We start from the raw sequence: 15,561 nt of genomic DNA on the forward strand, positions 1-15,561 counted from the left end.
CTTTTAAAAAACCTTTAACTTTTGTTCTACCTGTCAACAGAATGCTGTCACCCCACGTTTACTTTTGTCAAGTAATGTTTTTAATACATTTTTGTTAATAAAGATATGTATAAATCAACAAAAAGAAATATTTATTAGTGCTCTTGTTGATTGGCTTGCATGGAGTCAGTGATGCAGAAATTCAGATAATTCCAGAGTCTAAATAATGTTTTTTCTGATAAGGTTTTCGGGTCTCCCCTAACTATATGTTTTATCATCATTTTGCAACAAAGCCATGCTTTATTAAATGCTCTTTAACAGAACATTTTAAACAAAAGATTTATATAATGAAACTAAATCAGTTTGTTTACAGATCATATCCACTACATTTTTTATATTATGCTCTGTGTCAGTATTTTAAGATTTCATGCACATGGCTCCTTCTTTGCACGAGATATTTACATTATTTACAAACAATACAACCGTATATCTTGGGCGTTCAAACAAAACTATACAATATATTTTGATATTTTGTTTCTTATCACGTTATGCCTTTTATGAATAAAATAATTTATATTATTAAATACAATCCTCTTCTTGTAAGGGCTCTGGCTCTCCATGTACCTTTTTGCATCCTTGTTATGTACAGGGACCACATATTAGTCAAAAATATGGGGTTTGTGTTTCGCGCCCTTTTGCAAAGACTCTGGGGAGTCAATGCTATGGTGCAAAGCCTTTGAGAGCTTTGGGAATACTCAAGAAAAGTTACAACACGCAAACATATTGGTTCTGTGGCACAATGGGTATGCATAAAACAACCATACAACACTTATAATACATTTAAATAAAAAAATAAAGCAAATTGTATTCAAAGGAACAGTAAATGAGGTAAGGCAAAAAAATAATAATTATCTCATATTTTATAGAACAGGACAACAAACATGTCGACTTAATTAAATAAAAAAAACACAAAACATTTGCAGGAGCATGCAGGAGCGCTCGGCTCAAATACATGCACTATTTCCAGATTAAATTCAGCAAACACGGGACTCACAAAGTCAGGCCAGCAAAAAGTGACATTAAGAAAAAGACTTGTTTCCAAAGTCAAAAACAGTGCACACAAACAAACAGAGATTCCACTCTGTCCCAAATCCTAACAGGTTTCATTTTCCCAAAAAACATAAAAATCTAAGACACTGATAACTCATAAAACTCTTTTTCTTTCTTTTTTTTTTTTTAATCAAGACCTCATCTACATTCATGTGAAGCCAATCCCTTTTCAACGAATGGAAGGACGTTCTTAAGATTTCTGCTTTTGATACACTGAGCTGACTGAGACTTTGCATGCATATTATCACTGAGATGAGGCCTTTTTTAAGTTTGCTTTTAACATTTTTGTTCTTTTTTTGTTCAAATCGGTTGTTTTTTTCTTTCAAAATATAAAAATGTAACAACCATAAGCAGGTTCCAGCATGATTACGATAATGCAATGTCAAGTTACTTCCTTACAAGCGCTGTCCTGAAAAAGCCTTCAGCTCCATGGCAATCGTTCCTCAATTTAAAAAAAATCTATGAAGAGTGCAAAAATGGCATGAAGATAACGTCGTATTTCCCAGATATAGTTCATTTGATCATAATTCCTTACTTTCCCCAACAGAGAGAAAAAAATACACAATGCAGTGGCAGTACCAGAATCAGGAGAATCAGCTGGGACTATTACATCAGTAATGTAACCATCATTCTTCTCGTTTCCATTTTTTTGTCGATCAGTTTTTGTCTTTTGGTAAATTGTTCATCTCGTGTAAAAACAGAAAGAGGGAAGGGAACAGTCTGGAGGTGAGCGTTACACTGTGACGGGGCTCTTTGGCGAGCTCTCATGTTCCTTGGCCTTTTTCAACTCTCTCACCCTGGAAGAAACAAAAGATGAAAGACAGAAATGGAGGGTTAGTTTGTGTTGCAGATGTATTGTTCTGTTTTGCTTCACAGATTTATCAGCAGAAAATACGCAGCTTATTCGCAATTCATACACAGAAAATATTGTATACACAACATCTAAAAACCGCTCTGTTTATGTGAATCTAAATGTACCAGGTCAAAATGACTTTCATTTAATAGTTTTCCTGAAATCATTCCATGTAACGCATTGTAGAATCTTCAATACTAATAGGAGCCCCAGGACTGGAGAGTTAAACACCTGTTAAACGCAATTAAATGGAGATTGTTTATAATATATTATTCTTTATACAGGGCTGTATGCAAAGATGGTTGGAATAGTCTTTATTAATAAGTCCTGTACTCAAATCTGAGCATGTGTATATTTCATAATACCTTTTAATGCTATGTAATTGTTTTTGTGTGTATTTTATATTATTTACAGCAAACTGTCAATTCTGTTCAATTAGTGAATCACCAAATAACCAAGACACATTTGAGTTTTGGGTGCTGCTATGCACATGTAATGTATATTTAAATTCAGTCTAAACATTTATGAAATAAATAAAAATACATTTTAAAGCACATTTTGCTGTCTTATTAATGTTAATAAAACATTGCATGCAGAACCTTTAAAAAATAGAGAAAAAATATATAAATGTGTTACAATTCATTGCTGCTGGTGTTAGTAACTTATTCTACACATGCACAAATCGTCATCAATTACACAACAAAACGTTACTTATATATTACAGAAGATTTAAGAACAGAATATGTTAATACTTAGCATGAGTATAGAAATCATCTCTGTATTACTGCAGATATTATCAGATATATTCAACACAGATATAGCCCACAGAACCAGAAAAAATGTTTCGATTTGTGATTCCCTACCCCAAACCCCTCAATAAAGACAAACAGTCTATAGAAAACAAGCAGCCAGGCATTCAAGAGCTAACCCTTTCCCTAAAGTTAGCAATCCCTTTTATAGCATGCCTTGAAAGAAGCAAGACCTCCTTTGGCCATCATGCAATGCCATCCAGCAGTCCATCAGTCTTTAGTGCTCTCAAAAGCATCCTCATAACAAGAGAGATGGAGGAAACATTGGGGAGGTGAGATAAATCGAGAGAGTGGATTTGGTTAGTGTTGCCATATCAGAGAAGTCAGCGCTTGATCATTAGCTAAACTAATTGTCCCCTCTCTCTCATTCAGAGGCTCAATCCACGGAGGCTCCGGGAAACCATCATGCAAGCAGGCAGAAAGCAATAAAGATAGAAAAGGATAGAAAGAGAAGAGAGTCAATGATAGAAGAAAAAAAACAGAGCATGATCAGAGAAGGGGCTAGGGAGGGAGGATAAAAGTAAGTCGAGGGGTACAAGCTGATCTGAGGCTCCACTTACCCGTTTGAACAGTCTATGGTCCATCAAGGGGCTTTGCGTAAACAGCAAAACAACACCAGATAGCTATTAGCACATTCTAATGTTCAGGTGGGTTGAGGAAGGAAAGGGCCCAAAATAAAACGAGCATCAACTGATCCATGAGTGTGTGATGTGCTTTCATTTTTTAGTACTAAAATCTGAAAATGTCCATTTTTATGTGATATTTATCTTGATTGAAATTCCTATTACAGTCTTTAATTAATTTAGATGAAAGTAAAATTGGCAAAAATACATCAGTCGTAGAAGAATAATTTGCCCTGTGAGGATTTCCTCCCAAAACCTACCTATGGCGGCATCGGAGCAGGAAACGCATAATTTTTCTGGCAGCCTGGTCTTGCCTCTTGGTTAGTAGACCACTTCTGAAACAGAGCAGTGGAGATGATTAAAATGTAACATGTCCCCAGTCTGCTCCCAATTTCTGTGCCTTTATGAAACTGATTAATCAGTTCAAGTAAAATGTTAACAATTGATCATTAAAAAAAAAAATTTTCCCTTCCTCCCAGCATTTAACTGGTGATTAACTAGTTTTGTATCTTGTATGACACAGACAAAATGACATCACTGGTCCAGTTTGCCTGCAATTATCTTTTTTCGCTGGTTACAGAGTCTGCTGAAGCCTTGAACATTTTATTCATGCTCCTGTTACATAAGAAAACTAAATATACAAAATCGCTTGACTTCTGCTTACCACTCATTCAGAGTTTGAATAAATAAATAAATTAAATTAATATATTGAATAAATTCAGTAAAAGCTGAGGAGAACAACTGCTGGTGTGTTATTAGTTTATCCAGAATATGTTATTATAATTAGAACATTTGTACTGCAGAAACCAGCATCCTGATCATATTATTGTGGGCAGTGGTAGCTCAGTGGTTAAAGTATTGGACTAGTAATCAAAGATTGGGGTTTAAGCCCCACAGTTGACATGCTTACACTGTTGGGACCCTGAGCAAAGCCCTTAACGCTTAACTGCTCAAACTGTATTCAGTTATGTCATAAATGTAAACAACTACAGGTCAATAGTGCTATTTAAACACTGTTAAATCTATATTCTAAACACTAGTAGATTTTAATAATTCAGTATTTTACCACAGTGCATTAAAAATTTCTATTTTGGGAATTTTTGTCATATGTTTTTTGATAGGATTCAGGACCTGTTTGTACCTGAGTTTGTGCTGCACTAGAGCCGCAGCGGCAGCAGCATGAGAGTGGGAGGTGGGCCGACCCAACTCCTTGTAGCTGCGATAGTATTGCTGGATTAGCATTGCTGCCCGACGACTCTGCTGGAACTTCTTTTGCTCGTAGTAGCTGCGAAATTTACTCTGGATAAGGATGGCGGCCAGCGTCATCTTCTTATAAAGTGCATACTGGCAAAGAAAGAATGAAGAATTTAAGAATTTGATAGGGTATCCATAAATTCCATTAAACTGTGTTAGATATGTAGAGTTCCCGTGGAAATGCTTATGTTACCTTCAGGGCTATCCATGTCAGCTTGTGAAAGAAAAGGAAGGAGATGAAGACACAGCAGCACATTTCTACTGACTAAAATAAAATGGTAAACAGACTGTACCAGGCTCTAAGCTTACCTGCTTGTACTTTCTGTAACAGCGCTGAATTACAGCAGCTGCAAGTTCCTGCTGTTCTCGAAGTGGACGCCCCTGCAGAAGGGAGGGAAGAGGGAACGGAATGGAGGGAAAAAGGAGAGGTAAGGAGAGGAGGAAAGGACAGGAGAGTGCATAGGTTAGTATTTACGACGGGGTCTGCGAGTGCATGACCACGGAGACAGCATTAGATCCATTTTTCTGGCTTGCAAGACGTCCACTTAGATTGACAAATACCTGCTATTGGTTGGCATCCTGTAGAGATGTGAGCTAGGGTTACAAACTGGCAAGCAGTGTCAATGGACAGACTTATAGGTAGTAAACTTGGGAATAGGGCACAAACTGGAACACGTACTGTATATACAGAGCAATGCGGTTATTTTCTGTAGCCAGGCCATGCTTAGCTCAAGCAAGTCCCCATGCTTAAATGCAACACTGATGCTCTCTGCCTTAAGTCACCTTTTGAACCAAGAACCTAAGACATCTGGTTTACATCTCAGATTTACCTTACACCACCACACAAAACAGCACAATGATAAAAACCAGGCCACAATGAACACCAAGGAAACACCACGACAGCCTACATGAGCAGTGATACAGAGATGTCTCTGAGTCTCAGTGACCCCTCCCTACCTTATACTTGCGGAAGGTGCTCTGGACCTGGCGTGCTGCCTCGTACAGTTCTCTCTGCTCGTGTTCAGACAGGGCCAGCTGTGTCATGTCCCGCTCTTTCTTGCTGTGTGAGACGTTAAGAAATGCGCTCCAGTCTGCTGGAGAAGGAAGTCCAAGTTTTCCAAGATGCCCATCGGACTCCTGGTGGCTGCGTGGATGCTCGACGGCCAGCTCGGTGGAGAAAGCAGGGGGCTTGCTGTATAGGAACCTAAAAGAATTAACCATGGCAAAACAAACAATGTCTACTGTGTCTTTTCAAGGTGTATTTTTTGAGGTCAGGTTGTATCTAACATATGTTTCTTAACTAAAAATGAAATATTTTGCATTTCTAATGCTTTTTACCTTTCTGCATCTCCAAGGTAAGTAGCCAGCCAGCTCATAGAGCTGTTCACATCAACATTGTCCAGTGGTCCTGACTCTGTTGCAACAAAGTTTTCACTCTTGATGCGATCAGGTGTTGCTTCAATGATGTGCTCAGCCAAAGTCATCATATTCACCTAAATAAAACCCAAAAATGAGCTGTTACATCTGGGCAGACCATCAGAAAAGTCTTATTCCTGTATCAGACAGTTAAAGGCTATGAAATACTTCTGAACCCGATTTATCTGCTTTGAATGCGTTTACATGCATACATCTCTAATACTACCAGTAAACACTGTCTGCACAGTTTCACAGTAACCAGATAATGTAGGTTATGTAGATAGCAAAATCCCATATTATTAAACATTTTGTTGGATTACATGGTATATCATAAATGCACCTGGGTTTTAATTTGAGTATTGGGTTAGGTGCAGGTACAGTATATCACAAATCAGAAACTTGCACTTGGGTTTATTGACAGGATGCTAAGTTACTAAATAGATGGTACATAGGTTGTACATTTTGACTACATCAAATATTTTAAAAGAAAGTTTGTTAATTGACTATCATAGACCATGTGTTTTCCATACTTTAACTATATAGCCAAAATATGTGTGACCTCTGATGATCAGCTGGTTAGACATTTCATTCCACAACTATGGACATGAATATGGAGTTGGCCCTTTCACAGCAGCTACAACATGGAAAAGCTTTCCACAAGATGTGGAGTTTAGATTAGGGCTCTGAACAGGCCACTCCACTCCACTCCAGTTTGTCCACACCAAACTGTGTCTTTACAGACCAAGCTTTCCCCACACTACTGCCACAAATCTGGAAGCATATACAGTATTTTATTCTATATAAATGATTTATACACCTGTTTGCAATTGGGTGTGGCTAAAATGCCAGAACTTATTAATGAGTCCACACACTTTTGGTCATACAGTTTACATTACTCTCACCAAATAATTTCACAATAATAAAAGTGCTTGTTTCAAACACTTGATTAAAGCATTTTGTATTAACATTAAACATCACACTGACCCTGACATCACATTGAATGGAGTGTTTTATATGTTTGTATCCAGACAGACTGTTACCTGTAACTCCCCTGTGTTCTCCAGATCCTCTTGACTTGCCAGCAGTTTTGGGACTGTTCCTGTACCAGATGCTTCTCTTAACCTTAGCCTGTTCGCCAATCTTTCTTTAGCAAGACCTCCAACTGGCCCTCTGCGCCCTGCAGCCTGTTTGGAACTCCACCGCCCGGCTCCACACGCTAGGCTTAGCTTTGTGTGAGCCTGCTCGCCCTTTGCTGCCTCTTTGTCCATGGTAGCTGGCCGAGCTGCTTTAGGAGGGCTGTTTTTTGTTTTTTGGCCCTGCTCTGCTTGGCCCAGAGGAGCTGGGATGGGCTTGCCTGACCTCGCTTGATGGATCCCAAGATTGGGTTTGTGTTTCTTGGTTAACGGGGCTTCATTCTGGCTTTCACTGTTGTAGAAACTGGAAGATTCAGATCTGGGTCTCTTCAAATCTGCACAAATGCAAAGTGATAAAAAGAGTCACTGAAAGACTGACAAAAATACTGGTCCCATATTTGGCCATTTTCAAAGTTAATCTTAAGTACTTTTATTTTCTCTATGGCTACTTAATCTCAGATAAGTACTTGCTTAGATCAAGTCTGAATACAATCCTTTATTTGTTAGATATACACAATATGTATGATATACTGTACATCAGACATGTCAAACTCAAGGCCAATGTCAAGAGTACTTTTTATTTTTATTAAATTATTATTTCAATAATAAAGGGGAGTCCACATACTTTTGGTCATAAAGTGTAATTGCTGTGCTTGGGTGAATTGCTTGCATTAGTTGGCCTCTGATGCACCTTCAGGTTAGCTGTTGTTAGTTACCTGTGTTCGACATGGAGGTAGAGCTGCTAATACTGCTCGCTCTTACTCCTGCAGCAGTCTCACTTCCCCAAACATTCATCCATCCCTCTGTGCCAGAGCCTTCAGCAGATGGTGAGAAAGGCATGTTGTGAGTTGTAGTTAATGTAGCAGTCTGCTGCTGCTGCTCCTCCCTCTGAAGATTTTCCAGACATTCCGCCAGCTTGGTGTGGCCACGGGATCGGGCTGTCGCCAGCGGTAAGCGACCCAGAGAATCAGGGATAGCCAGGGCACGCTGGTCCCACTTATACAAAACCACTGCCGCCTCAGTGTGCCCCAAAGCACAAGCCCACATCTACATTCAAGACAGAATTTTAATATGTGCTCTTTTATGTGAATCAACAAAATTGACAAAAAATCAAATCTAGAACCTCACCAGCGGTGTGCAGGAGAAGTGATCAACATTCAAGGGATCCACCTCCAGCTCCAGGTCAATGCTGTCTGCATGCTTAGTACTATGAAAATAACAAGCTAACGATTAATACAGATGTATGTATATATGATCAGTGTTTTGCCAGTCAGAATCCATAAGCACTTACCGCCATTTGATGAGTGTCTGGATCAAGTTGGCGTAACCCTGGGCAGCTGCCAGGTGGAGCAGGGTCATACCCCGGAAGGTTTTAGAGTGAATTAAGTGCTTGGACTTTGCCCAGCAGGCTCGGTTCATCATTTTCTCGCACACCACCACCACCCGACTCTCAAAGGAGCTTCCAGCCGGTCCTTGGCCCTGACCAGAGGAGACCTAAAAGGAGGTACATGTAGTGGTTATCTTACTGAATTATACATGCACACTTCCTCTACTCTACTTTATTCCGTTTGGTTACAGTTGAAACATAAAATAATGCATTAAGAACACAGTCTGGATCCATCTGTATACATTAACTCATAGACACCTGAGACTGATTAAGTTTGCTCGGATTGATGGGGAAACAGGAATACCATCCCTTCCAGTTCAGAGAAATGGCAGACATGTGATCAGGTGCAATCATTTCATGCATTCAGTGTATTGGGTGTAAAAGTAAATATTGTTTTCTACATTCATCAATTAATTGCTTTTTTGTTGTGGTATTAGTAAGTCCCTATAACACCATTTCTTAATGGGTCATGGCAGATTAGACAATGGCTGATGTCTTATTTTGCAGTCTGAACACATTGAGAGGTAGGCGCTCACCTGTGTCTGGTCAGCACTGCCTCTTCCTTCTACTCCACTTCCACCTGTTACTCCACTTTCAGAGCTTCCTCCATTGCTTTGCTGCTGCTGTTGGCCGGACATCTCAGACATTCGGCGCTCCATCTGCTCCAGACGTTCCAGGATAGACATTCTGAACTGGTTATCTGTGGCATACAAACCAGAGGAATCAATTAAGGGTTGAAAACCTCATATGAACAGTTTAGCACAATTTAAACCTCATATGCACCAAGGGACATAATGGGAATATTGCACAAATATGATTTGTTAATTTTCTTAAGATCTCTGCAAGTTGCAAAACAAGATTTGTTTATCTTTTTTGTCACCACTTTTATAAAGTCTTCATATTTGGTCGTGTCAGAGAAAGAAAAAACTAGGGTGGGATGGTCAAGGAGACGTCATAAGTCACAAGTGGTGGGGAAATACAAAAAGCATGGCGTGTTCCTCCATACACCTGAAGATTGTATATACAGTGCCTTGCAAAAGTATTCAGCCCCCTTGAACTTTTCAACCTTTTGCCACATTTCAGGCTTTAAACATAAAGATATGAAATTGTAATTTTTTGTGAAGAATCAATAACAAGTGGGACACAATTGTGAAGTGGAACGAAATTTATTGGATATTTTAAACTTTTTTTAGAAATAAAAACCTGAAAAGTGGGGCGTGCAATATTATTCAGCCCCTTTACTTTCAGTGCAGCAAACTTACTCCAGAAGTTCAGTGAGGATCTCTGAATGATCCAATGTTGACCTAAATGACTGATGGTGATAAATAGAATCCACCTGTGTGTAATCAAGTCTCCGTATAAATGCACCTGCTCTGTGATAGTCTCAGAGTTCTGTTTAAAGCGCAGAGAGCATCATGAAGACCAAGAAACACACCAGGCAGGTCCGAGATACTGTTGTGGAGAAGTTTAAAGCCGAATTTGGATACAAAAAGATTTCCCAAGCTTTAAACATCTCAAGGAGCACTGTGCAAGCGATCATATTGAAATGAAGGGAGTATCAGACCACTGCAAATCTACCAAGACCCGGCCGTCCCTCTAAACTGTCAGCTCAAACAAGGAGAAGACTGATCAGAGATGCAGCCAAGAGGCCCATGATCACTCTGAATGAACTGCAGAGATCTACAGCTGAGGTGGGAGAATCTGTCCATAGGACAACAATCAGTCGTACACTGCACAAATCTGGCCTTTATGGAAGAGTGGCAAGAAGAAAGCCATTTCTCAAAGATATCCATAAAAAGTCACCTGGGAGACACACCAAACATGTGGAAGAAGGTGCTCTGGTCAGATGAAACCAAAATCGAACTTTTTGGCCACAATGCAAAACGTTATGTTTGGCGTAAAAGCAACACAGCTCATCACCCTGAACACACCATCCCCACTGTCAAACATGGTGGTGGCAGCATCATGGTTTGGGCCTGCTTTTCTTCAGCAGGGACAGGGAAGATGGTTAAAATTGATGGGAAGATGGATGGAGCCAAATACAGGACCATTCTGGAAGAAAACCTGTTGCAGTCTGCAAAAGACCTGAGACTGGGACGGTGATTTATCTTCCAACAAGACAATGATCCAAAACATAAAGCAAAATCTACAATGGAATGGTTCACAAATAAACGTATCCAGGTGTTAAAATGGCCAAGTCAAAGTCCAGACCTGAATCCCATCGAGAATCTGTGGAAAGAGCTGAAAACTGCTGTTCACAAACGCTCTCCATCCAACCTCACTGAGCTCGAGCTGTTTTGCAAGGAAGAATGGGCAAAAATTTCAGTATCTCGATGTGCAAAACTGATAGAGACATACCCCAAGCGACTTGCAGCTGTAATCGCAGCAAAAGGTGGCGCTACAAAGTATTAACGCAAGGGGGCTGAATAATATTGCACGCCCCACTTTTCAGTTTTTTATTTCTAAAAAAAGTTTAAAATATCCACTACATTTCGTTCCACTTCATGATTGTGTCCCGCTTGTTGTTGATTCTTCACAAAAAATTACAATTTCATATCTTTATGTTTGAAGCCTGAAATGTGGCAAAAGGTTGAAAAGTTCAAGGGGGCTGAATACTTTTGCAAGGCACTGTATATATATATATACTAATCAAATCAGTAATAAATAATAATACATAAATAATACATATATATTTTTTTTAATTTCTTAAATAAAGTATTTAAATATGTCAATTTTGTCAGGCAGAATAAAATTGGCTACAAAGACAAATAATTTCCTACCTATTAATTCTTTCATGATAAAAATTTGTTTGTCCATAATTAAATGCTAATCTAAAAAAATACAACATGTAATTAATATGTATGTATTAGTTAATGAACTACATATTTCTGAATGACAATGATCCTTCAACAGGCAGAGCGAGAGCGGGATGCTAACCAGCAGTCGTGGTATGAGCGTGTCTTTGTTTAAACAGTGCTGCAGTGTTGGTGCAGTGCAGATGATGTCATTTCCACCTGCTGCTGGTACGCTCTCCCTCCCTTCTCTCTTTTTTTTTTCTCTTTCTCCCTCTCTCTTTCTCTCTCCCTCTCTCTCTCTGTCCACTCCGAGTGACTCAGTATGTGCTGCACGTACACCAACATGGGTCAAGGAAGGGGGGTAAGAAGGAGTGACCAAATTCCACTACAACAATGCCTTGACATGATGAACACTCAGCCCTCCCCTAAACAACACCTCCCACAGCCTGGAAACAGCAAATCAGAGGCAGGAGGAAAAAGAGAGTGAGGGGTACTAAACACCGAGAGCTTTGTGCCAGGGCTCAGATCAGAAACAGGCAACAGTGAAGTAAAAATGTAAAAAATAAAAACACTGTATGTTTACTGTACTGGAAAAATACACAAGACAATTCATAATGTACATTTTAACAAAGATTTGATTAAAAGTCCAGATTTTGCAGAGTGCACAAACATTTCACATAGAAACATTTACCATGTTATACTATGCAATAGAAATTTTACTTTTCTGCAAATATTTTTAATCATCTGAATTAAATCTGTTTGTTTTTTTGTTTTCTCACAATGCTGTTTTGTAAAAAGTTAATGTACAGGTTTCCAAAATATCATTCTCTTTAAAAACTTTAAGGAAATTTACAAGAACTTCACATAGTAAGTTTTAAAAAAAATGCTATACTTAAATATTATTAATTAAATGTTATTAAAATGTTATTAAAAACATTTAACAACATTAAATAAGTGTTGTTCTCCAACACAAAAAGCATTACAGCAAACAGTGTATAGCACAACTACTAGTCCAAAAAAAACAAGCCAACTGTTTTACCCTCTTTTTCAGTGCGCTGCATCCAAGTAGGAAGTCCGCTGGCCTGTTCAGTTTCGTTCACCAGTTGGCTCTCATGTGCCAAGCATGAATCCGCATGTGATGGAGACACTAAAGCCTCTGTTGCCAGGCTCTCTGTCTATTTCACTCTTATATATCCTACTGCAGAGCCCCAGTTTCTCAGTGTTGCATCATGCACTTAAGTGGGGGATCCTGCACCATTTCTTCTTCCTAAACTCAACTCAGCCTCTCTCACACTTGTTGATGCTAAGCAGTTAATGTATTGTTTGTATTAAAGAAATTCAGCTTGTGGTTTAGTTACTGATTTAATCAGCTGTTGATTCAGGAGTTTGATGTGTAGCTTGATTAGCTAATAAAAAAGGCTCTATTTACAATCTAGTAGATGGAAGTCAAGTGCTCCATGTTCAGGTTGAAAAACCTGTTTAGATAGGACAGCTTTGGTCCAACTTGTGAGGCATTTAAGGGAATTTAGCCTTTCACATACCACTTACCATTGATAGGCTCTTGGAACTGCTGCTTGACTTTAGAGCTCATCCCTAAATACTGAGCCCTGTTTCCTCACACACACACACACACACACACACACACACACACACACACTACAATCTGCACACAGCATGTGTTTTTCAAATATGAAAAACGTTCAAAGTTCCAGTAGCATCTGGAAAACCTGAGATGCTTACATTTGTGTTTTTCTTTTGCCATGTCAAATAGTTTTTTGCATTGAGGTGGCATCTAATAGTACATATAGAGACTTGGTAAGCCCCAAATATTTCCATCTTTTGCAATCTCCAACTGTTATTAATTATTCAACTCTTATTAATTATTCAAGATTTTTTTGCCTCTGTCACCAGCCTTCACACTGTGAGGGCAAAACAAGCAAGTTCATCACATGTCTGGTTGTTTCAAACATTTGAACTATAGCCCTGACAGCTGATACTGGCATTTTCAGGAATGTAGGAGCTTTTTTAGCCATTGCACATTTTTGTCTCATTCTCTGTCTCCCCCAAGTTGATAAATGACTAAGGAAGGCATCACCTCACATTCTGAAAGTCATGAACAACACCTTAAGAGTTCCTAGACAACCTACAACTTACAAACTTGAAACTTATAAATTAAAATGGGAACACACTTCCATTTGATTTTGTACATATGCGTTCCTAAAAAGCCAATTATTGTGTAAGGGTTAATGAGTTCTCCAGCTCTACAGCGAGGAAAAAATTGAGCTTTGTGTGAAAGCTTTAGAGTGGCAGTAATTCTGCTGTACTTTCCAGCCGTCATCTCAGAAAACTTAATTTAAGGATATGGGGAATTAGTTGTAATGTAAATACAGTTTTCTTCTATTTAGATTAAAACTAATTTTATCAAACTGCAAAGTACAAATAATAGCTCAGAAATATGACTACATTCTAAATACAGATGTGTGCAATTCCTGTTTTACCTCAATGCTACACACATCAGTAATATGAACTATGCTCCATAAATTCCATCCAATTTAAAATTACTTCTATTTAATATTTGTGGCTTGTAACAGTGCTAGAAATATCCCCAAAATTTGGGTCAGGTTTGCAAACCACAAAGATTGTGTTTGCTGATTATTTGAGAGAGAGTCATGTTTATTACATGTGATTACATTTCAGAAGGATTAAGCTTAGCTAAAGCTGGGATAACAGGTCATAATACTGTGGACAGTAGTGGATTACAGCCCCCGGACAGGTGCTACTGCTCTGACATATAATGAGAGGTGAGACGGCTTTAGATTAATGCCATTACCTCTCCGAAATCCTAATCCCAGCACTGATTGTTTAACTCTCTCACTTCTGCCTATGATGTTATTGTATTTAACATTAAAATACTGAATGTAGGCCACACAGCTTTACAACATCAGAGGACATGGATGGTTTCAGCCAGACCATCTTATATTTTCAAAAAAATAACATTGTTACATAAAAAATAACATAAGGTGGTACAGCACTCCCAGCAACCCCCACCTTGAGATTAATTCTTGATGGTGCGACCAGCCTCTTCAGAGACAATCTAATTGCTGACTGGAAAGTCATCTCCATGCTTCAGCAAGAACGACTATTACTGCTTGGCTGAGGCAAAACTTAGAGCATAGTGTGTTTTTACATCAATCCTAAAGCTCCTAAAGTAGGAGGGTCATAGAATCATAATTTCTCACATTTTTGCAGAAGAGTAGAGCACACAGATGACATGTGTAGCATGTGGAGAAATAATATTTAATTGTTCCAAATCATCAATGCTATGTTTTCTTGGTAAAATGCAATATAAGCCAGAAAAAACACTAACTGGTAGCTCTATAAACTATTAGACACTAGAAACAAGAGTCCCTCTCCCTTGGTTCCTGCAGGCACAGTGCATTTGGTTTGTAATGATGCTGTTTATCATCCTGACCTTGCGCAGACAGGTTTCATTTCAGGAATGGGACTCATGTATATGTATACTGCCATAAAATAATTGTTGTTTCACAAGCTATATTTTTTCTCAGCAAAGTCTGGTCAAGTTTATAGTGAATCAATTTAAGTTGCATGAAAGTTAAAACCTTCATAATTGCCTGTTTTTCTGCATTAATTATTTATAAGATGTGGTCTGATCTTCCTAATTGAACTACACAAAACAATTGTACTTTTTATGGATACAATAAAAACATTCATTTCAATCAGACATCTTTTAGTAACAATAACTTTTTAAATAGATGTGTTCTTCAGTCCCTTCTATCTTCAGAGCTTTGTTTAAGAAACATTTCAAACATCAAGTAGTCTAGATGATGTCTGTGTGGTAGACCATTTTCAGCACCGCAATAATATTGACAAAGTATACAGAGCAACAGAAGGGCTACAGTCAGTAAATGTGCTCCCACAATGTTCATCTTCCCATCAGGTGTAGCTTATACAATAATCAATGAATGTATGTAACATGGTGGTGTACCTAAAGCGAGTATTTAGTGGCAGTTTGTCTTGTTGTTTCATAACCATTCAGATTTTTATAGAAATGTTTTGTGGCAGCGTTAGAAATCTACAGTTCTTCTTTTAAGCTTCTCTGAAATGTACTTTGATTTGAACGTTGATTACATGAACAGATCTTTCCTAAGATGAGCAAACACAGACTTAGTGTAGAATACCAA

The 15,561-nt window shown here is 38.5% G+C and overlaps 1 protein-coding gene across 6 annotated transcripts in view; it reads right to left on the reverse strand.

Moving 5' to 3' along the window:
- Positions 1–872: 872 nt before the first annotated feature.
- The window catches only part of LOC134301560 (calmodulin-binding transcription activator 1-like), a 244,027-nt gene continuing 229,338 nt past the window's right edge, over positions 873–15,561 (reverse strand). For 2 of the 6 annotated variants that reach the window (XM_062986318.1, XM_062986313.1), the window contains 13 exons: positions 9,101–9,264; positions 8,469–8,671; positions 8,306–8,384; positions 7,894–8,224; positions 7,085–7,512; positions 5,967–6,121; positions 5,586–5,832; positions 4,938–5,009; positions 4,822–4,842; positions 4,516–4,718; positions 3,635–3,709; positions 3,312–3,342; positions 873–1,886 (listed from right to left, as the gene is read on the reverse strand). In XM_062986318.1, the coding sequence (XP_062842388.1) occupies positions 1,854–1,886; positions 3,312–3,342; positions 3,635–3,709; positions 4,516–4,718; positions 4,822–4,842; positions 4,938–5,009; positions 5,586–5,832; positions 5,967–6,121; positions 7,085–7,512; positions 7,894–8,224; positions 8,306–8,384; positions 8,469–8,671; positions 9,101–9,264 (2,042 nt within the window). In that variant the 3' untranslated portion in view covers positions 873–1,853. The remainder of the gene's footprint in view (positions 1,887–3,311; positions 3,343–3,634; positions 3,710–4,515; positions 4,719–4,821; positions 4,843–4,937; positions 5,010–5,585; positions 5,833–5,966; positions 6,122–7,084; positions 7,513–7,893; positions 8,225–8,305; positions 8,385–8,468; positions 8,672–9,100; positions 9,265–15,561) is intronic. The other 4 variants (XM_062986315.1, XM_062986314.1, XM_062986316.1 and 1 more) reach the window with 4 other exon arrangements.

This window comes from Trichomycterus rosablanca, chromosome 24 (genome assembly GCF_030014385.1).
Source record: "Trichomycterus rosablanca isolate fTriRos1 chromosome 24, fTriRos1.hap1, whole genome shotgun sequence".
NCBI classification, from domain to species: domain Eukaryota; kingdom Metazoa; phylum Chordata; class Actinopteri; order Siluriformes; family Trichomycteridae; genus Trichomycterus; species Trichomycterus rosablanca.